General features: G+C 39.2%; 1 protein-coding gene across 1 annotated transcript; it reads left to right on the top strand.

The window, feature by feature from the left end:
- Positions 1-855: 855 nt before the first annotated feature.
- rnd3a (Rho family GTPase 3a) lies at positions 856-12974 on the top strand. The gene is made up of 5 exons (XM_051909912.1): positions 856-2129; positions 2295-2382; positions 8549-8658; positions 10003-10137; positions 10472-12974. Exons 1-5 carry the CDS (start codon positions 1980-1982, stop codon positions 10718-10720), a joined length of 732 nt encoding a protein of 243 aa, XP_051765872.1. The 5' UTR covers positions 856-1979; the 3' UTR covers positions 10721-12974.
- Positions 12975-22359: the final 9385 nt, after the last annotated feature.

The following is a 22359-nucleotide window of genomic DNA, read 5'->3' as shown; positions in this document are numbered from 1 at the left end:
AAGCGGGTTTATTTCAGTGCTCTCAGACTTTGACCTTTGAACTGTAGGAAGAACATGACATTACCAAGTGCGTAGGTGGTTTCATTAGACTCTCAAATTCATAATTTAATTGGCGTCATTGCTGACACATATAATGATCTTTTTGCTGGGATGTGCAGAGACAGGTCAGACTGCTCCGCTTCACCTCACAGAGCCACGTGAGATGATACATCTGTGTGACGGCTGCTACAGATGAGGGTTTTCATGCAGTAACTATTGGATACAGGGGCAAGGTAGATTTCAAATTATTAGCTGTACATTGGGTCAATATTTGCTCCCATTTCACAGAACAAACTTGAAGGAATGTGTGTCAATATACAATGACCTTCCCTCAACACACAGACGCACATCAGCAGCTACAGTCATCATCTTTCTGACGGCCTCAGGGGTTTGTGTGGTGTTGTGGGTGAGCAGATTCACAGGGCTGATTGTAGGCCTGTTATATATTGGCTGTATATCTGCACAGAGAATAAATTATATCTATAAACTGAAGATAATAGAAAATCTATCTATCTATCTATCTATCTATCTATCTGTCTGTCTATCTATCTGTCTGTCTATCTGTCAGTATCTGTCTATCTGGCTCTCTTTCTATTATCTATCTGCAATATTTATCTGTTTGTCTACAAAAATGGTATGTCTGACTGTATTACTATGGTGCATGTCCAAACGAGCATAGTAGTACGCAGTACTTTTTGGTACTTTGGTCTGTTAGTAATCTCTCTCTCTCTCTTTCTCTCTCTCTCTCACCCTCTTTCACTTTCTCTCTCAGTTCACAGAATCTACTATAAGAGCCGATGACTTGCTGATGTAATGTGCAGCAGATAAATATATGCTGGCTCTGTGTCTTCCAGAAGGGCTGTTTCTGCTCCAGTGCCTCCACACCTGGGCAACTGCTCTACAGCCAACATGATATGATTATTAGATCAGTTTACTGCGTGTGTTTATGTCTCATTTAAACATACACCTGCTCCTGTGATCAAATTTATATTCATGATTTTTTGATTACTTGAAATCTGAACAAATCAACTCGGTAGATGGCATGCAGTACTACATCTAAAGAGAATTTTTGTAATTATTTTACTGAGGGAAAATGTACATGGAGTATTTGTACTCTTAAAAATTAATTTGTCAAACCACAGAAATTCTGGACAATATACTGTCAACTAATCAGTCAGACACATTCACAGCATCTACTGTAAGAATCAATGACTTGCTGATGGAATGAATGTGTAGTGGATAAATATATAAGATAGATATCAGAAGATATTATAGGTAAATTTGGGTAAATTTGAACATTTTACTCTAGTCAGTATTTCTCAGTGTAGGTTTATATTTTAGCACATAAAACAGCAAAAATGGCATATGTCATATGTTGTTTTGGCATTATTATTATTATATTTTATTACAGCATTAAAAATGTGGCAACTTGCCCCAAACTGGCATTTATATATAAAATAAAACTTCTGTTTGATGATGATGGAATTATGTAGTTTCAAGGGCAAAAATATATGTATATATTAAAGACAGTCGGAACGAGATATTTGAAATCATACTAAACTATTGCTAAAAAAAAAAAAAAAAAAAAGCATTTTTGTCATTGGAGATGCACCATCACACCTTCTCGTCATAGAGTAAAAAGCAAAGTCATATTTATTAAGGCCTGTAGGGTGCGCTCTTTCCCTCTCCCTGCTGAAGGAAAGGGGAGGATCTCAGGATGTCTTCAAGGACAGCCATTGGTTTACCGGGCGCATATAAAACACAGCACATACCCAAAAAGTGAGAGGGCTGTAATTCAAGCAGTTGATGTATATCCCTGCAGGAGAGGGAGGGAGAGAGAGAGATCAGGATACGGACAGAGGGAATCCGCACCTTTCTCAAAGTGATTACAGAAAGCTTTACGTTGTGCTCCTCCGCGGACTTGCGCTTAAAGACAATCAATGAAGGAGAGAAGATCTATACAGAAACTGTCCCTTCAGCCCGGAATGGATCCGAGTCAGAGCCTCAAATGTAAGATCGTGGTCGTGGGGGACAGTCAGTGTGGGAAAACCGCTCTGCTCCACGTTTTTGCTAAGGACTGCTTCCCAGAGGTGAGATGCGTAAAATCCAGTGGGCGCGCAACTGAGTCTTACGATATAGGCATTAGATTTTAGCATGTGTTTTCATTTATATAGCCTATCTATCTACATTTTAATCTCTTAAAATAAACATGTTTGATCATATTTGCAATTTTCTTCCATGTTTCTTTATCCTAGAATTACGTGCCCACTGTGTTTGAGAATTACACAGCAAGTTTTGAGATTGACAAGCAGAGAATAGAGCTCAGCCTGTGGGACACCTCAGGTGAGTCTCAAATAATGTTTTTGTCCTGTATGCATCTGTACCATAATTGTGTATACACTAAATATATACTGTAGTACAGGGGTCTTCAACCCTTTTCAGGACCCTTTGGTGAATAGAGAACCAGAGTGGGACCCCCTTGTTACATACTTTATAAAACAAAAGTGTTGCATGTTAAGCCTGGCCTTCAATAATATGCAAATATTAGCATATTCATGTATTAATGCTGAACTTTAGCTTCTTTAGTTTGGTTGGATTTGTATAAGTTAATATATAATAATAAAAATGTGTTTTTGATATAATAAAACACATAATAATTTGCAGACTCCCTTAAGTAGCATCTAATGATGTATATAAATGATTTAAATGATATGCAGATTAAATATACTACATGCACTATATAATGCTATAATGTTGTGAACATTGTGGCTGTTAATATACAATTAAGTCAGTAAATGCAGGTCTTGTTACAATTTAAAAAGTCAAAGTTTGACCTATGTAATGATCGTATTACCTTCAGAAGTTCCTAATTTGGTGTGTTTTATGTCCATTTAGTTAATTTATGAGACATTGGTTCAAGACATGTCCAAACTTGTTTTGTTCCTTAATAAAGCCAGTGAACATTTCATCATATTGATGCATCAGTGTGTTGTGCAGGGTAATGATGTGATTGTTAGCGCTTACGTTTACGCCTGGAGGAAAATCTGGGTTTGTTTAATAGCTTTTCTTTCCTTTTCTGAGCGGTTGAGCGATTCTTGGTTGTTGAGTCAGTACGACAGCCTGCCAAGCATTTAATCACACACGTGCACACACACACCCTGCTAATACACTCTCACACACTCCACCCATCTGTGGAATATGATCCACGGACACCTCACTTTTAAGGAATGTTAGGATAACATCACTGGGAATGTTGCTATGAAGGAAACCAATACTGTTGCCACAGCTGGGGTCGTGCTGCAATTCACACGTTTAACAAAACCAAACAGCCGTGACCACTCAGGCAAATTAGAGTAGGGTCTTGACTCGCTCTGTCTGAATGTGGGGTATTGGTACGTTTCCAGAGCTTGTGCCCGGATCACGCAGGAGAGATCAGACCTGCTGTCTGGAGGTAATCACAGGCCCTGTAAAGCATCCAGCCAGACAGACTGCTTTAGATGGTGGCCTCTTTGGAGCTTAGCTATGATCTGGGGTAAACTGCATTCAGACCTGAACCTGGGGCTCTAAATTGTTTGGTGCTGTGTGTGGTCTGAAATGTACAGTTATGTGCTAAATATTTCCTCCACCATGTATATGTTAAGCCACCAAGCTTCTAGGTAAACCAGGAAGGGTATGCTGTTTGATCAACTTTACCAGCTGGGTTTTGCAGCCTGGCCAGGAAGACCAACACCAAATCAGCTAAGCTGGTCTTTTTCAGGAGGGTCTTTTCAGCCATTTGCAAATAGTAATTTTCAAAATTCAGAGTTATATTCTCAATCTGAATCAATTTCTTGCATCCAAAACTATGTGCAAGTCTTGAGTAATTTCCTAAATCAAGAACCATGTGCTAATTTGACCTGCTGAAAGGCTAGCACAGCAGGTCACTAGCTTATGTTGTGCTTTGAATGCTGGTATGCTAGAGTCTAGGCTTCTTATCTATCTTAACCAGCAAAACTTGATACTTGTGAACAGTATGACTATGCTGGTTCATTAGCTAGACCAGCACTAAACCAGCCTTGGCCAAAAAGGACATTCATGCTTATTGATCGCATAGTAGAATCAGTCCTAGATCTAGAGAACAGAACTAACCTAAAATCAAAATTGTGGCCATTTTCTGAATATGAATCGTGCTAAATATGAATGAATATTATAAATCTAAATGTTAAATTTTGAGATATATCCTAAAACTAGAGGAATGTGCTACAATCTTGAGAGCAAATTCCAACAATTGGACTCAATCTGGATCAATTTCCTGAATCAGAGTCTGTCCTAAATTGGAAGTACTTGCCTAAATTTTGTGCCAAGTGCTACATCTAGAGTTAATGCTTAAATCCAGAATCATTTTCTCAATCTAGAACCATTTTAAAGCTCAAACTAGAGCTGTATCTGATGATAATTCAATGCGTGGTGGTTCAGTTTGTAATGTAGGTAGGTACAGGAAAGTGTTCAGCTGACAGATGTCTGCGGTGGGCGTCTGCGGGCAGGACCGCCCGTCTGGTACTGACGTTTGGATATGTAGTTAGTTGCTTGTGTCAGGCTGTGGGCTTCCAGTCTGCTGTTCATTACTGTGTAAGTTATTGTGTCAGAGCCAGGCTCCAAGGTCTCCCCAGTGTGTGTGCGGTCTTCTCTCTCAAAAGCCTAAGTCCAGGATTTAACAAGTTCCAAACACACCTGAGCACATTCCAGATAATGAGAGAAAGAGACATGTGGACTAGGCAACCTTGTGTATTTTTTTTGCCCTCAAATAATCTAACATTTATTTCCTTGAGTGTTTCTGAACAGTCGATAAATTCGGGGGTTGCTCCTAGAATTGCCCGAATGGATAGTTTCTTGGCATCTCTTCTTTTTGCTGCTTTGTTTCCAACAGCTGCCACCCCCGTCAACCAAGAGGGTGGCTGCTCCTGTCATTGTCCACCAATCAGCTGTTGAGTCACGACCCCATTCACCATTCAGCTGGCAATATCCGTCACTGACCGCCATGGAACCTATTGATACAGTAGAATACATGCGTACCACCCCGAATTCAAACAGTTCGCTTCCGAAAAAGTACGACCAAGAGTTTTTGTGTCAAGTACAAAAGAGGGGAATGCAATCTTGTTTCTTTTTGTTTGTTTTAGTTTTGATTGAACTCAACTCTTGGGGAACATCTTTTTTAGGACTGTAGCCCATTGTTGTGTTTGTTAAAATGATTCCTGTTCACCGCAATGAAAATCCAGGCAATCTTTTGGTCATTATTTCAATGTCAAAGTGCCGTTGCCAGTCCACTGCATGAATGTTTCATTAGGGGTTTCTTGTGTATATTGATTCTGGGCTTAGTAAGTCCTTCTAAATCTGAAACCCAATTGTGTATGTGCATGTATTGTGTGTTATATGACACACAAGAAGCCAAGTGTCAAGATAACACTACCGGAGACGAGGGACCACATGCTCTCTGATCTTCTCGATGGCCATGAGCATGCGTGTGTATATCCCCTAATAGCCAATCCTCTGTGGAATCAGACCCCCTTCCCCCATCTCAGCTCTTCCAGACACTTATTGACCAGAAACCCCCTGCAGATATGAAGCCAGGATCTTGACATGCCTGTCTCAAAGGTTCCTTATCCACCAGTCAGACCATGATCAATCAATATACACGCACACTGCTCTGGGATCGTTTTGTTCCTTTGTGACTTGTACGTTTTACAATAAGCATATTGTTTTGGATAACTATAGCGCCAAATTCAGTCCATTGTTCCTCAAGCGTCCTATCTCTTTGCTCCCCTAGGGCTGGTGACAGATACGCTGTCATGATGAGTTCGATTGGATGGTGTCTTTGAATTGGCAAGTTTGACTGGATGACCTTGTGAGATGTCACTTGTTTGCAGCTGAAATATTTTATCAGACTCCTTGATCAGATTGCTGAGGTTGTGGGCTGAAAGCTGGAATAGATATTTCCTTACAAAAATGTAATGGGAATATCTAGCACAGAGCCTAAAGACTTGCCTAACACATTTAAACTATTTAACTATTATTTAAAATGTAATTTACACTAAAATAGGCTATTAATTGGGAAAACAATGAAAGGTGTGGCTTGATATTCATTGAAATTTGATTGGATCTTGAAAAGTGGCCATTTATGGTCAAGAATCACTACTAGTAGAATATCCTAGAGGCTTAGGGTGGGGGGCTTTGGCCAATAAGATACCACCTAGCAACTACCCAGAACACCCTAGCAACCACTTAGCAGTTTTATAGAAACCATGCCAGGGACATTTATTAAGAAGGTAAATAGTCAGTTTTTGATTTTCATGTCTTTAGAGTTGAACTAAAGAGAAATCTTAAGCATTTGAGGGTTGCTTTCGGAATTTGTAGATTCAGAGAGGTTAAATTACAAATTAAGTGTTTGCTAATTGCTTCTTAATCTTGATTGTACGTTCAAAAAGTCCTTTGAACTTAATTTTATTTTGTAAAAAAGTATCATTCAGCTATTGCATTTTTTTTTCAAAGTCTTGACCTAAAATGTTGTTATCTAACCTTCTTAATCCAACCCTTGACTATTATCAGCAAGGGGAGACCTCATTATCAACTAACCCCCGAAAACAAAACGTTCCCGGGATCATTTGAATGGGCTCCTGCCGGGACAGGCTCTCTCAGACCTACTTCTCAAAGCTGGTCAAAGCTGTCGGTTGGATCATATTTCAACCTCTGCGATTTGGGCCCGCATGCCTCACATTCCTGTGAGGAAAGGTTTGCTCTCTTTCTCCACAAAGCAGCTATTGTGTGGTTGGACATCAGGGGGAAAAAAAGCACCATGTGAACCATTATGTTCTCTGAAATTTTTCCTACCTTGTTAGTCAAGGAGGAAATGAAATTCAGGAGGAACTTGTGGACTGATGTGGAGTTCGAAAAGACCTTTTTGTAAAAGTTTGTAATAGTAGTTTAGGAATTTATCAAAACATAAGGGATTTTCTGTAGCGTAGTTTACGGGTTATATTTACTTTGCAGAGTTGGAGAATTGTGTGTTTATTGCTTTATGATGTAGATCAAGAAGACAGTGAGGGATCTAAGCCTCCCTCCCAAAAAAAAGGCCAGTGGCCAAGAATTATTTACTGTGTGTGTGTGTGTGTGTGTGTGTGTTTACGTGGTCACATGTTTAGAGAAGCATTTGAACACTCAGGGGAATCCATCAGCTGTCAGTATCCTTCACACACACACACACACACACACACACAGAGGGAAAGAGAGATGTATGTGTATTAAGGAATCTAGTGTGTGTTGTGATGGTTTCCTACAAGTGTGTTTCACTGCAGTTAGCTATTACTTACACAAATACTTTACAGACACACACTCTGCAGGGTTTGGGTTTGTTATGTGTACACTGGACAGAGAAATAAAATAATGTTTAGTGAGCTGTTTAGAGAGAAAACTGAGAGTGTGTATATTCATGTATGTGTGTGTTTGTGGGCAACTGTTGTGTGTCTTAGAAAAGGCAGAAGGCCACACAAAATACTTTCAAAACAACTTTGATATTTAGATCTAGATACAGATGTAGTTACTACTTGACATTGCAAATTAGTGATTAAAAGATTAACCATAATAAAAAGCAAATGTCTCATGTGAAACAGTGAAATGTTGTCCGAGTTGTTTTCTTGTTTTTTGGCCTGTAGCTGTGGCTGGAATATGAGCTGTAAAGTCCTGCGGCTGCATGTGTTTTCAACTTCACATTTTTCTACTTAACTTCTGGCACTGTGAATTATCATTCTGTCAAACTAAACAGCCCTCCCTTCTCTCTCTCTCTCTCGTAAACACCACTTCTGTCCTGGAATCTGGCACGATATAAATGTGTTTGTCCTATGTGGATTTTACATACCATGTCTGGCAGAGTTAGCGGTGGGCGGTAATGCTTCGTTCTGTCAGAGTAAATCCTGGATTGTACCGTCCTCACAAAGAAAAACATCTCCGGTTTTAGCCAGGAGGGAAATGCTACATCTGGCAAGGGTCTAGTTATTAGCTCTGTTAGCTAAGGCAAGCATTAGTATTTTTATTGCTCATACTTTGAGTTATGGATTTGAAGAACTGTCTTGTGCTTGTGTAAATCATTATGAATCATAATTTAGCACTAGCTAAACTAATCCACATTGCACCAGTGACAAAGAACTGGAAGTGTTCTGTGTACTGAGATTTTTTTTTTTTTTTTTTTTTTTTTTTTATGAATAAACTTTTTTAAAGGCTATTTCATTCCTTCTGGAAAGCAAAAGTGTGCATTTATGTGTAAAAGTTTCATGTTTAGTTTGTCTGAAAAGGGGCTTCAGTGGTTTAAAAATTCATGAATGCTTTCAAATTACTGTCTGTACTGCATCGCCGAGTGAAAGTTAAATGAGGTTAAGTAATATATCGAGCCCTCCAGACAGAACCACTATCCTTGTCTAGTTCTTAATGCATGCGTATGTTCAAGTGAACTTTCTGACCAATCCACCTTTTTGTGTTACAGGCTCCCCATATTATGACAACGTCAGACCACTCTCGTATCCAGATTCGGACGCTGTCATCATATGTTTTGACATCAGCCGACCGGAGACCCTGGACAGCGTCCTAAAGAAGGTGAACATTTTTACACCATGCAGTAACTGAGCTGACACACTTAATGTGAGCTAAACAAGTAGGATATTCCTTTATTAACATCAATTGTTGTTCCTGGAATGATATTGATATCAACCAATCGTATTTTAGGACTGGGGTTGGGGTCTTGAAGAACATTCCCATCAACTTGTCAGAATTTAGGATTAGAGCTAGGTTTCAGGGATTGAATGACATTGCTATCAACCAATCACATTTTAGGACTGGGGTTGGGGTCTTGAAGAACATTCCCATCAACTCGTCAGAATTTAGGATTAGAGCTAGGTTTCAGGGATTGAAAGACATTGCTATCAACCAATCAGATTTTAGGGCTCCAAAATGACCACCTGAGGTTCTTGATTGAAGACATGCATTCTTGACAAAGGAAAAATGTTTTATTGTCTAAGTAGTTGACGTCTTGGTGCAAAATACGGGTGTGGTGCACTGAATTTGAGTTTCTTGGATATCGAACTGTAGGCTTGACCTTACTGGTTCCCGACAGTCTAATTGGCTTTTAAATGCTTTACTGTGATTCAGAGAAATTCTTCTACAAGTCTTTTGTGATCTGCCCTTTCTTTGTTGCATCCCAATAAAGTAATCCTTTGTTTGGTAGGGTTGGATGTCTTCTCGTAGACTCTCAGTCTGGGGTCAGGTGTCTGAAATGGCCTGTGGCACTGTTTCACTCGGTTAGGCCCCCCTTGATAGTATTATGCAGGCATTAACTAGACCATGTGAGTGGAAGTTCAGCCCGATAGATTGATAGACTTAAAACGGTTGAAATCTGGGACACAGAATCGGAAATACGATCAGGCTACACGTGGGTCCCTGCTTGGAATAAGCTAGTGCTGTCTCCCGGGACTTTGAGGCCTCTGGGAGCCAGAGGTGAGCACAAAAGGATCATGGGAACGAGGGAATGTAGGGTGTCGGTGTTCCTGTGTGAACAATCGTATGGCTGTGTCGTACCCGCCTGTCTCCTTGCCAGATTAAATCCGATGATTTAATGCCACACCAACACAAAAAATGCTTTGTTTGGGAAGGACAGGAATGCAGATCACCTGTAGCATTGTTGGGAAGACGCGCACACACGGATACACACCCTGAAAAGCAGCCATTTCAGTGCAAGCTTATCCCCGCAGGAAGCATGTGCCTCACCTCTATCAAGGAAGATTAATACTCTTGTGAAAAAAAAGGGATGGGATGGAACGTGATACGCTAAGAGAATGGGAACAGGAAACACTTGTTCTTGTCTTTTGTCCTCTCTCAGACAGGGATGGATCAAGGCCATCTGGTTTCATCTTTCTGTGTTGGTTTTGTGTCTTTCTCTCACAGTGGAAAGGAGAGATCCAGGAATTCTGTCCCAACACAAAGATGCTCCTCGTCGGATGCAAGTCAGACCTTAGGACGGACCTCACGACTTTAGTGGAGCTGTCCAATCACAGACAGACGCCGGTGTCTTACGATCAGGTGGGTGGTTCTCATATAAACTGCATTTGCAATTTGGATGGATGGCATTGAGACACTCAACTTCAGGTCTTTAATTTGCCTTATCTAACGCCTATCTTATTACTTTACCAGTAATTACGTTTATCAGCAAAGGCAGTTCAGCAACATTGCAACGGTTTAGGTTACTAATCTAATCCGTGATAAAGAGCTAAATCTTCCTGTGCACAAAGCTAAACTTAATTTTGATGAAATTGCAAGCAGTAATCGCAGCACTATATACTGCGAATCGCGGTTTAACTGTTAATTGCTGATTTCGGTTCACATCAAAGCTCATTATGTCCTCTTTCTCTTTTAGGGTTCAGCTATGGCTAAGCAGATATCCGCACCTTATATCGAATGCTCCGCAGTGCAGTCGGAGAACAGCGTGCGGGACATTTTCCACGTCGCAACACTGGCTTGTGTAAATAAGAACAACAAAAACATCAAGCGCAACAAATCTGCACGCTCAACCAAACGCATATCACATATGCCTAGTCGACCGGATCTTGCTGCCGTGTCAACAGACCTACGCAAAGACAAAGCAAAGAGTTGCACGGTCATGTAACGCAAGGTGTTTGGGGGGAAAGATTCATTCTGGGAAACGGTGAGGGTGGACTGTGGAAGCAAGAAAGGTCTGGAATTGCCTCCAAAGACAAAGCAAAAGTGGAGAGCGGGAGTGTTTACTCAGTGTCCCTGAAGGTCTCTCCGGTTTGAGGGTTCCACTTGTTGCCAGAACTCGACAAACTTGTGGACGTAAACCCATAGTACGGCCCCAACCACCTCTCCTAAACTTATCCTCTCAGCAGGAGGATGTCACCACCCTCTCGGCCGATGGGAGGCCTTCCTTCCTGCTCCTGGATGTGAAACTGCTTCCTCTCTGGAGGGTTCCTTCTGGAAGCTTCTGCTGCAGGAAAGGAAGGAGGAAGTAGAATCACATAACCATTGAGTCCAGAGTTCCGCTGAGCTTTGGTTCACAGCTATTTTTAAAAGATGCACGTCGTTTCAGTTGGTATTAATGGTTGCACAATGAAACAGCGAAGGGGAAGATGACTTCCATAATGGCGAAATTTGGACAAGGACAACTCTCGCTTCTTTCTTTTTGAGTCTGTACAGCTAAATGAGGATACGAAACGAGAGTGTATCACTGTGGTTACGGATCACTTCCTCCTTCGATCCTTCTCGGTCTGTTTTGTTTCTTCTGTAGACCAAGAGCACGAGTTTGTGTGTGTGTGCGTGGTTTTCGTTTTCTTATGCTAAGCTCAGCTAAAACTGTCACCATGGATACGCCGCTGGTATATTTGAACTCACACTGTTTTCTGTATAATTCCTCATAATCACATTACGGTTCATTAGGATTCAGAAAAAGAAAAACCAAAGAACTGAAAGGTTTTCAAGTCGGATGACTCAATGTTTGACGTTCTGGAGTGCATGATGGATGTGTATTTGAGGGCTTTTAGTGGATCAGTGATCTTTCACGGTTCTGTAAGAACATGGTTCCGCTTGTCTTTATAGACCGGTTATATGGAAGCGCAAATAACGACATTTGAGAATTGACCTGATCATTTAGTAGTCATTTGCATTCGGTTTATCCCTGAAGGGGCATTTACATTGACAGAGATTTGCAGCGACAAAGCATCTGGAAGTCTTTAATTTGCAATGAGAGTTGGTGATTTGAGGCCACATGAGCAACAGAGACCGTTTACAATGCAATGCAGTTTAAAGTTCAACTTCATGCAAATCTGGAACAAAACTAATGCCAGGACACATAAAAAACAGTGCAAAATGCTGTTAGCATGCTAATTTCTGGTGAAAATGTCAAATATAAGGCTAAAAAAAAGTTTTTAAAACAGACAAAATCTTACTAAAGTAGACAATCTCTCTAAACAACCAGTCAGTTTTTGGACATCTAATTGATCATTGTGTAGAAACGCGTACTAGAATTCAATAGTAGGCGAAATCCAATGATTTAATCTCTGTCAGTGTGAACGCTGCATAAGAATATCACTATTGCTGTAACAAATGATTGTTGAACAAGCACAGAACTAAACTGTTGTTATCTGTAAAATGTTAAATGAACATTTGTGCCTTTTGTGACATCTTTGAAATTCTTTTGTTAAAGCACAATTGTTTGAAATGATAAATAAACAATCAAACATGAAATTCAAGGTCATATTAAACCTGCGCTTCTATCTGCCCAGTCCAAGAAAGGAACTAATGGATTTCGAAGGATGTTAAGAAAAAAATTCTCTCCTCTCTCTACTAAACTATGCAGTCTGTTTCTGAACACACGTGAGAGGATTGAGGAAAATGATTAATGGACATTCTTTCTCTTTCAAAACAAAAATTTGTTGCGACTCAGTATATTGCCTTGCAGAGCCATGGGAGGATATGCGTTCCACTATTGTAGTGCTTAAAGTTTCTCAAAAGAAAATCTTCAGAAGTTTGAAGCTAGCTGCAAAATCTCATTTGCTGCATGTTTGTAGTTGCACTTTTTGTTTAAACTTGTGCAAAACAAATTTTTTTACATTCGTTTTTAATGGGTCAGAGAGAAATTTCTCAACTGTGTCACAAATTTGTTTCACATAGGCAGTATTACAAATTTTGGTGTGTGTAAATGTAGGTGCTTATAAAAACAAAACAACAAAATGTTTCCTAATGTAGGATGTCTGTAATATTTTTTTTTAATGCCTTCTGTGTGTTGAGGTCCATGTATGTCTGTTTTGTTGATGTTGCCATAATATTTATTGAATTATATATTTTTTTTTCCCCTTAGAAATAAATCCAAAAATAAAATGAAAAAGGATCTTTTTGATATGAAATGTTTTCCTTTTGTGTGTGTGTGTGTATACATTGTTGGGGAAAGTTACTTTTAAAAGTAATACAATATTGCGTTACTCCCTAAAAAAGTACTTAGTTACTTTTTATGAAAATTAATGCGTTACATTACTTTTGCGTTACTATTTCTATACTGGGCTTCCTTGTTTGTTTTTTAATAAGAACTAAAAAAGAAATATTTTTTGGCAAATGTTAAGGCCCGTTCACACCAAAAGTGAAATGAGCTTCAGGCTGAAGAAAACTGAGTTTGCATTTCAGTTTGTATTCATTTTGAGGAATACTGAATGTTTTCATGCAAGTGAGATGAATAAATGCATATTCACATTTAGTATAGAACTACAATAACCATCAGGTTTACACAGCGCACACAACGCCTCTGCGCTTTATTTCTCTCAACATGGGGACAGGAGAGCTGTCAGTCAATAAATGTGAAAAAGTAATTGCGTTACTTATTTGAAAAGGTAACTTAGATATTTTGTTGTAAATTGAAAAACTAATGCTTTACTAGTTGAAAAAAGTAATCCGATTGCGTAAATCAAGTTACTTGTAATGCGTTACCCCAACACTGTGTGTGTGTGTGTGTATATTATATATATATATATATATATATGTGTGTGTGTGTGTATATATAAGCTGGCAGTTGTTTTGCATGCAGTTGAGATTCATCGTCTCATTCCTAATGACTCATTCCTTATTACATTCCGAGTAAGTGTGACTTTGCCCTGGGCATCAGATCTCTTCCTGTGCGTTCCTTAAATTCATTCATGCGGTTTCGGGTCACTTCCCCCTGCGGAAGGAAATGACCTTCAGATGACCTTCACCCAGCCCTTTCCGGAGTCTCCATTCGCAAACCTCTACGGGACTGTAGTTCAGAGCGTTCTAGCTTGATTTTATGCATTTAGAACTGAAAATATGGGCATAATTTCCCTCATTTCATTTTAGTATTCTGTAGATGAAGTCACACTGATGCAATAAGGAGTTGACCAAACCTCTTTAACTGATTCTATATACATCTATGCAATTCATTTCAAAACATTGAATGTGGCTTTCCTCAGACAAATATTACATCAAATATTCTTCATGTGGTTCGGGATGAACGCTATTCATCATTAACTCTGAATATGAAAGCTGTCGTTCAGGTGTAGAGATACCACATCGACAAGCTTCAGTCAAGGCCGGAATATTCGTTCTTTTATCCTCGCTGTCTTTGTGTGAATGCAGACTAAACACACACTTTTTTACTGTCAAGTGCATCAGGCGATATTTTCCTTTCTGACAGACAGCTATGGCAGAGATGAATCCAGACCATTACAAACACACACTGTGGCCCTGATAAATTGTGTGAGTTGTGAAAGTGCTTTGTTGTTACGTTGAAACAACGCTGAGTGAAAGTGATTCATTACAGCAGCGTCTGACTGGAACACACATTAATAGTGTTTCCTTTATGCATGATAGCTCATATATCACAAGCAGAAACATGGAATATATTCATACAAAACATGATGAATGATAACACAGACCTGTCAGATGGGTGTTTAAGTGCTTTTGTGCATATAAACAAAAGCAAAAGCAGTTGTTGTGAAAATTCCTTACAGACAAGTATTGTGGCAGTATTATGGTATAGTGATGGCATAGGATGACAATACTTTGGTACTTTGAAATATACCACATTACATGGTAATACCGTGGTACTTTTTTGTAAGTGATTCGGATGATTACCATATTCATGTGGTATTAATATTGTATTCCAATATACTTTAAGGAGTACCATGATATTACCAAGCTACAAGTCCAAAAAACATGGTATTTCCATAATACATGTCTAAAATAACTTTGAAACTACCATGGTACAACATCTCAAAAACACAACATCACCACAATCTTTTTAGTGGTGTTTGCAAACGCAACACTTTAGTAACCACATCTCCGGCAGCAACTTTTGCATGCATCATATTTCTTCAGAAAATCCAATCTAGTTCTGGATACAGTGTATCTTTAAACCCTTTTAACATCAAAAAGTTGTTGTTCTGCATCTGTTACTCAAATTTTAGAGTTGTAGCTTCAGCCAACCTGCCCAAATAAGCTAGACAAGCTACAATCATATCTGATGTAGATTTTTAGAGAAAGTGTGTATCTCTGCTGGATGTTTTATGGTTGAACGGATGCTCGAATGTGTGAAAACACGGCTGCAGTCAGGAGAAATGTCAGAGAACAAGTGAGATCTGATAACAAGAACCATCGATGTGTTGTGTCTGGTCTGGGTTTTTGTTTTCTAACACCTCCGAATATTTGACGACATATTGAAATGAAAGCCTGCCGGGTTTTAATACCGTGTGTGCTCAGATACCCGTAAATGTCACTGTCGTTGTTCTCACATTTTGCATTAATCGACCAAGGTTACTGTACGTGACAAATGAAATGTCAAGCAATATGTAGCGCTCAAAACATCTCCTGCATTTTACTCTTGAGTGAATCAGGAAACTCAAAACCATTTAGCACTTTGGGATTCCGGCAAAAAATCAATATGTTCAGACTCGAAACTCTTTGGACGTGTTTTATTGCTTTTGTGAGATGAACAGGGGTTAAAGGTCATATATGTGCGTGTGTGTGTGTCTCAGAGAGGATACAGTGTCATATTGTTCATACAGCTATTTTGAGGCACATATGTGGTAACTTATATAGAGATGACTGTGTGCATTCACACGCATCGCTTTAACACCTGTCAGACAGGGAGGAAATTAAATCATGTCCTGGAAACACAAACACCCCAACGCACATACAGCACTGATAAGACAGGCACTAATTGAAATTCCATTCTTAATGGCCTCTAAGAGCAGATCAGCAATGGGCCGCTTGGGTGATTGACTTTTATTGTGCTTTTGGTGTCTGTCTTGACCCGCCTAACCATGATCCCTTTGGGGAAAGAAGCTTGAAGAAGCTGCTGTGATGAGTTGTAACGCAAGATGTTTTGTTTAGACATTTAGATCAAGTTTTGTTGTGGATTTGTTTAGTTGGGGGCAAAATAGTTTATTAGAACATGTATAACAGTTGCACTCACAGTGGACTTGCAAATCAAGCAAAGTATTGAAATATTAAAATAAGAGAAGGCAGGGAGAACAGATAATATTGACAATTTTATTTACACATTAATTTATTGTTAACAAAAGACCCTGCAATAACAACTGTACTCTAAAACTGATGCATTTATTCATCCCAGTGATGCAAATCTTTAGAAACGGTTCACTAAAAAGATTCGTTCACTGATTCGCGTTCCATGTCTGGAGGCTACTAATTCGGAACATAACTACTCCTACTATTTCTGTCATAGAAAGATATTGTAAAAGTAGCAAAAGTAGTATACTAGTATGCGGTTCCGAATTCAGCATACATCATTACGCAAACAGAGTGACATGTGAGCTTACTAAAATACTACTCTGTGTTTTTAAATGCGAATCCAAATTCAGTTATTGTGTTTTTGTGCATTATAAATGAGTCATTGAATTGATTTGTTCAAAAAGACTTCCCTTATATATAGTAGCCAAAAAACAGTATGTGAAAAGAGTAGTATGTCCGAATTCATAGTTTTCATAAAATAGTGAGTGAAAAGTACCTGGATGACTTACTGCTTCTGAAGTGCACATCCAGTGGACACTTTACTATCCCATGAGACCACGGGGAAAGGAATTATAGGTGTGTTCACCTTGAAGTGGCGCTGCACAGACTGATCGGTGTATGAGATCAAAGTACTGCGAGAGCGAGTCAAAAGCATACAGAACCGTCTGCTCTCTAATCGCTTCTCGAGGTACTTTGATGTCATACACCGATCAGTCTGTGCCACTTCAAGTCGAACACACCTTGGCTGTGTCCCAATTCAGAGGCTGCACCCTTCGTAAGCTGCATTCGAAGGCCCACTGTAGCACGATGAGGGCTGTCTCAATTCGAAGGCTCTTTCAAATGCGGCCTTCCTTTCCCATGAAATGAAGGATACAACAGACAGATCCTTTGCGGCCTTGCCTACCCTAAAATTCATTGGGCACCAGTGACGACAGGATTTTTTTTTGAGAGAAATTGCCGGATTACTGTTTTTAAACACAAGTACTTACTCAAATATCTAATGATACAAATGTAAAAATAATTTTAAAAAAACCTTTAAATTGGTTTAAATGTTAATTTGTATCATACTAAGATGTGATTATATATACTCTTTATTTTATGCAGAAATGGACCATGGTGAACATTTTTAGGCAGTTTGTGAGCCCTGTTTTGTTTTCAGACAGTTTAATATAACTTCCAGTCCAGTCCAGTCCAGTACAAACGTTACTGCTACTCATCAACAGCAGCTGTCACAGTTGCTAAGCGACAAGAACAGTCCTCCGTAGGCTAGACCGTCCCATTAACACTCGTTCCATGGCCTTTGAAGTCTGCATCCTTCAAAGGATGCAGCCTCTGAATTGGGACACAGCCCTAATGAATGGCACTGAAGTGACGCAACTTACGCTGGTACTGAAGGTCACTTGACAATAGACCTTATGTAGCCCCGCTCCTTTTCAGCACTGCGCTCGTTGTCTTTTGACTTCCGGTTTGTATTTCCACAAGCGATCTTACGTATTTATGAATGAACTGCTCATTTTAAAATCTTCCCGGTCAACTGACATTTGTTAAGACGTCTGCTTTAAACATTACAATGCTCATGATAACTTTTGTTAACTCTATATTAAGTAAATCCACTTCACCAGCTAATTATTCTTTGACAGCGATGCCATAGAAATATACAGAGCTACTGCAAAAACGGAAGTTCAAAGACAAAATTCTAAAGATGGCGGCACGCTTGTTTCTCTGGCGCATAAGGTCTATACCACACACATTATAGACCTTATGTAGTCCCGCCCCTTTTCAGCACTTGTTTCTCTGGCACATAAGGTCTGTAAAATGTACTTTTAATGATCAAAAGAATTCAAAAAAGAAGTACCTACAGACAGTATGCGATTTATGACGCAGCCTCCGTGAACCAAAAGAGGTAATTTTCCAATTCCTGTGAAGGGGGCGTGGCCATTCAGTAGATCCAACCAATGGAAACGTTCCTTCACAGCCCACGCTCTAATGCTATTGGTTGTGCAGATTCGAAGATTCGTACACAAACGAAACACCACTAATTAAGAGATCATAAATGCGTTCCGAAACCAAAGCCAAATGGATTTTTATCACATTGACAGTATCTCTTTCAAATTTGATTGAAATCAGGTAAGAGTCCCACATGATTCACACACTATTTGTATGACATCTATATGTAGACTAACAAAATAATTACGAGGTTATATATATCAGTCTGCTTATGTAGGAATAGACAGCAAGGCAGCTTACTGGGTTTTTAAACAGTGATTCTTCCCAAGGAGGAGTCTCTCAAGTGTTAGAAATGTCACTTCCCATTCCGTGTCCCTGTAACCCAGCACACACACACACACACGATGCAAGATCAATAGGTGCTGTCTGCAAAGCTTTGTTCTGTAAATCCTGAGGCTGAGAGAATCAGTCATGCACAGCTGCAGTATACAGACAGAGAGGAAACAGACAATAGCCACTGTGTGTGTGTGTGTGTGTGTGTGTGCGTGTGTGTGTGTGTGTGTGTGTGTGTGATCAAAACCTCTGAACACAATGCAAAACGATCTACAACAGCTACTGTACAATTAAATGCTCACAAAGACTTTCAAAGGCGACTTTAAATTAGATGAATTATTTAAAGGATTAAAGAAACACTTTTTTTTATATCCAAGGTTGAATTGAAATGCATTTTCTATAAATATTTAAAAAAAAAAAAAACAGGTAGAGCTTTCTGGAATACTCGATTCTGACTGGACAAGTGCAACATTTTGCAGTCTGATATTGCTATATTCAACTGTATATTTAAAAAATAGTAGCACGCGCGAGTGACGATTCTCTGTCAACCAATCAACATTCTGCAGTGAGTCTAACTCCACCCTTTAGTACCGGACTACTGTGCTAGGTACCCCAACAGAAGGGTCTCAAAAAAGTGGTATGGAACGGTTCGGTATTTTGGTACCATTCATCTTCTGACAATCAAAAACGGAAATAATTGCGTACCGTACTATACTGTACTTTACCGCTCGGTGGAAACGAGCCATTATACACTATGTACTCAACCGTGTAGTGTATGAACTTTATAAGGTTATTTTGTCATTCAACATCGGAGACTGATAGCCCCTCCCCCCACTATGTAATTAAAGCTGCAACAGTTGAGTGTATGGCCCTGTCCCAAATGGAACAATTCATATGCACTTACGGTCTTGTGGACTTACACGGTCTTACACTAGTGCGTTTTCATTTTAAAACGCATATATTTTGCTACGGTTACGCCTGTCATTTACAGTACGCCGGCGTTTTCGAACCTCAAAAATGCAGACTTTTGAAAATGCTGCAGAGCCCATTTTAGTTTGAAAACGCCGGGGTTGCGTTTCAGGGTAAATGGACCAAAACTGAGACTTTTGAAAACGATGGCGTGGCTGCCCACGTTCGCTCTGCGTATCCTTGACGACCATGTAAACAACATGAGACTCACCTGCAGTCTTTGCTGGCTTTGTTGTCATTTTTAGCAGCCATTGTGCAGTTAAACTCTGCATTTTTTTTAATACTGCAGCTGCCTACATGCGCAAGAGGCAACTGTTTACACTTGTACGCGCATGCCCAGTGTGGATGAACGGTCATGTGACATGCGTTTTCAGTCATGTAGTGTAGACAGAGATCGTTTCTGAAACGCTGTGGAAACGTTAATGTAAAGTTAGATGATGATCGTTTTTAATTTTAAAATGCCGTTTTAAAACGAAAACGCACTAGTGTAGACGGGACCTTACAATGGCTGCTGTTTGCGCATGTCCATTAAGTCCATGAGACCGTAGGGTGTCCCATTTGTCATTTTAGGTTTCAGAAGGGTGCTTGCGAGTGCCCCCTTTGCGGTTTATATGCGCCCTCGACTTTCGCCAAGCCCACACTGAAGCAATCTCCGCATCAGACTTCTTCCCGACAGTCAAATCGATGTTACGTCACGAAAGTGAGAGACCGTAAGTGCCTTTTGGGACAGGGCCCATGAAGTGCTCTGATTTCTTGTTCAGCTTGTCTGGGCACCCACTCTGGTCTATGTGCCCTGGGCACATGCCTGGTACACCCGTGCGGTAATCTGTTCCTGATGTTTGTACGCGTCGATGGAAGAAAGTATGCGTGAGAACCATAACTGCACTGTCAGTAAAAAAGGTACGGTGCTTGTCACTGGGGCAGTACCCTAAGGTACAAAGGTAAAAAGGTACTAATATGTACTTTTAAAGTACTAATATGTACCTTTAAGGTACTAATATGGACCATTTAGGGGTAAGTAAGGTACAAAGATGTACCTTTTCACTTTTGTACCTTAGGGTACTGCCCCAGTGCAGCACTGCACCTTTTTTTCTGACAGTGTGATTCTGAATAAGAACCGGTTCTCAGCTACTACTTCACAGTCACACAACTCCTCTCCACCTGACATTGGGATTTATTTTGCAAAAATAATGACTAATAACCGGCTGACTACATGATGCCTTACATGAGTCATGCTTGTGTTTATGAACCCTTGACTAAAAACAAACACTCTATTTCACACCACTGCACACTGTAAATTACAGAGGATAAAGGACACCAGTACAATAGCTCCATCATTAGCTCACACACAATCGTAAATTCTCTCACAGTGGGCAGTCAGTTGAACATATGCTGAAGTCTCTGCCTTAGTGCCTTTTGCTCTGGCCACACACACTCACTCTCACTCTTTATCTCTGCCATCTGCTATGCTCTTTGGCCTCTGTGTGTGTGAGAGAGACTGTGTTCGGTTGATACACACCTGGCAAACCAGTGTGAGCATGAGCGTTGTGACTATCAAACCAATCATACTCTTTCACGCATCATTTAATTTCCCTTTGATCATTTTGTGATTTTAATAAGGAGTCTATTAATTGTACTTTGTGCAGTTGGAAAGGAAAATTTACATTTGTGTATATTTGTATGTGGTGACACTTGATGTGTGTGGTCCTCACCTTAAAGGTCATGCTAATTTTGCAAATTGTGTGTGTGAAATGTGTTCTTGACCATATATGACTCCGAGAGCTTTGCATTACTTGTTATATCAAACAAACTCACTTTTTTGACTTTTTTTTAAAGTTTCTGTGTTTATAGCTACTGTATAGTTTGGGGACAAATTTGTCCTCATTTAGATAAACTGGAAAGATAAGTTAGTTAGCTAGTTAGTTAGATAGCGAGATAAATGTGTGTGTGGTTCATAAAGGTCATGCTAATTTTGCGATCCATGAACATTAAGCCTTTGGGAGCTCCAATTGTGTATGTTTGTGTCTTGCTATTTGCTGATGTGACCGTGTGTAATTATCTGAGAGACTTGCATGAAATTTTCTTTACCCTTCTGTACAAAACGAATTAATTTCTAAGGTCGTATGTTGGAATAAATAGCGTGTGCGTATGATAATACCAGTCGGTTTTCACTAATGACTCAATTAGCAAAGAGTCTCTTATCATAATGGGATCAGCAGAGAGAGAGATTGTCCAAGAAACAAAGAATTCCCAGGGAAAATCTCACAAAGCCTGTCAAGAACATATCCGGGGTCATATTTTATGCCAAAAACATGATTGTATTTTGCTTAAAGAAAATAAAGACCGTTTTTAGGACCATTACGACATTTTGGAATTGTGATATAAATTTTATTGTAATTAAGCACATACTTTATCCAATTAATCAATGTGTTGTTTTAGTATTATTTTTATATTTTCAGTTTTCATTTATATTTTTGTTTAAGTTTTAGTGATTTTGTTATGTGCTTCTGTCAATTTGATTTGTTTTTTAAAACATTTTTATTTAGCTTTAATTTTAATAATTTTACTACTTCAACTTAAACTTATTTTATTTCATTTAGCTGCCCAGGCAACATTTGTAATTTTTGTTGAAGTATTCGGTTAAGGTTTTTAGTTAAATTTTTAAAAACGTTTTTTATCAAATAGTTAAGTATTTTATTTTTATTTCAGCTTTATTCAATTTAATTAAAACGATTTTTAATAGTTTTAATTAGCAATAACAACATTGAATTCTCATTAGAATAATGTAAAAGAAATCATATAATATAATATAAACATATGTAGGCCTATGTGTGTGTGTGTGTGTGTGTGTGTGTGTGTGTGTGTATATATACATATATATGTGTGTGTGTGTGTGTGTGTTATATTATATGATTATATATATATATATATACATACACACACACACACACACACACACATCTAAATATTTGTACTGCTTATAATTAATGTACTACATTTTGTCTA

This window comes from Ctenopharyngodon idella, chromosome 10, assembly GCF_019924925.1.
Source record: "Ctenopharyngodon idella isolate HZGC_01 chromosome 10, HZGC01, whole genome shotgun sequence".
NCBI classification, from domain to species: domain Eukaryota; kingdom Metazoa; phylum Chordata; class Actinopteri; order Cypriniformes; family Xenocyprididae; genus Ctenopharyngodon; species Ctenopharyngodon idella.
This window is presented reverse-complemented; position numbering and strand designations above follow the sequence as displayed.

Bases quoted from the DNA above. Each gene is read 5' to 3' on its own strand.
- rnd3a (XM_051909912.1), top strand. From the start codon at position 1,980: ATGAAGGAGAGAAGATCTATACAGAAACTGTCCCTTCAGCCCGGAATG. The intron at 2,130-2,294 runs GTGAGATGCGTA...TCTTTATCCTAG, and splicing joins CTAAGGACTGCTTCCCAGAG to AATTACGTGCCCACTGTGTT. The intron at 10,138-10,471 runs GTGGGTGGTTCT...TTTCTCTTTTAG, and splicing joins CGCCGGTGTCTTACGATCAG to GGTTCAGCTATGGCTAAGCA.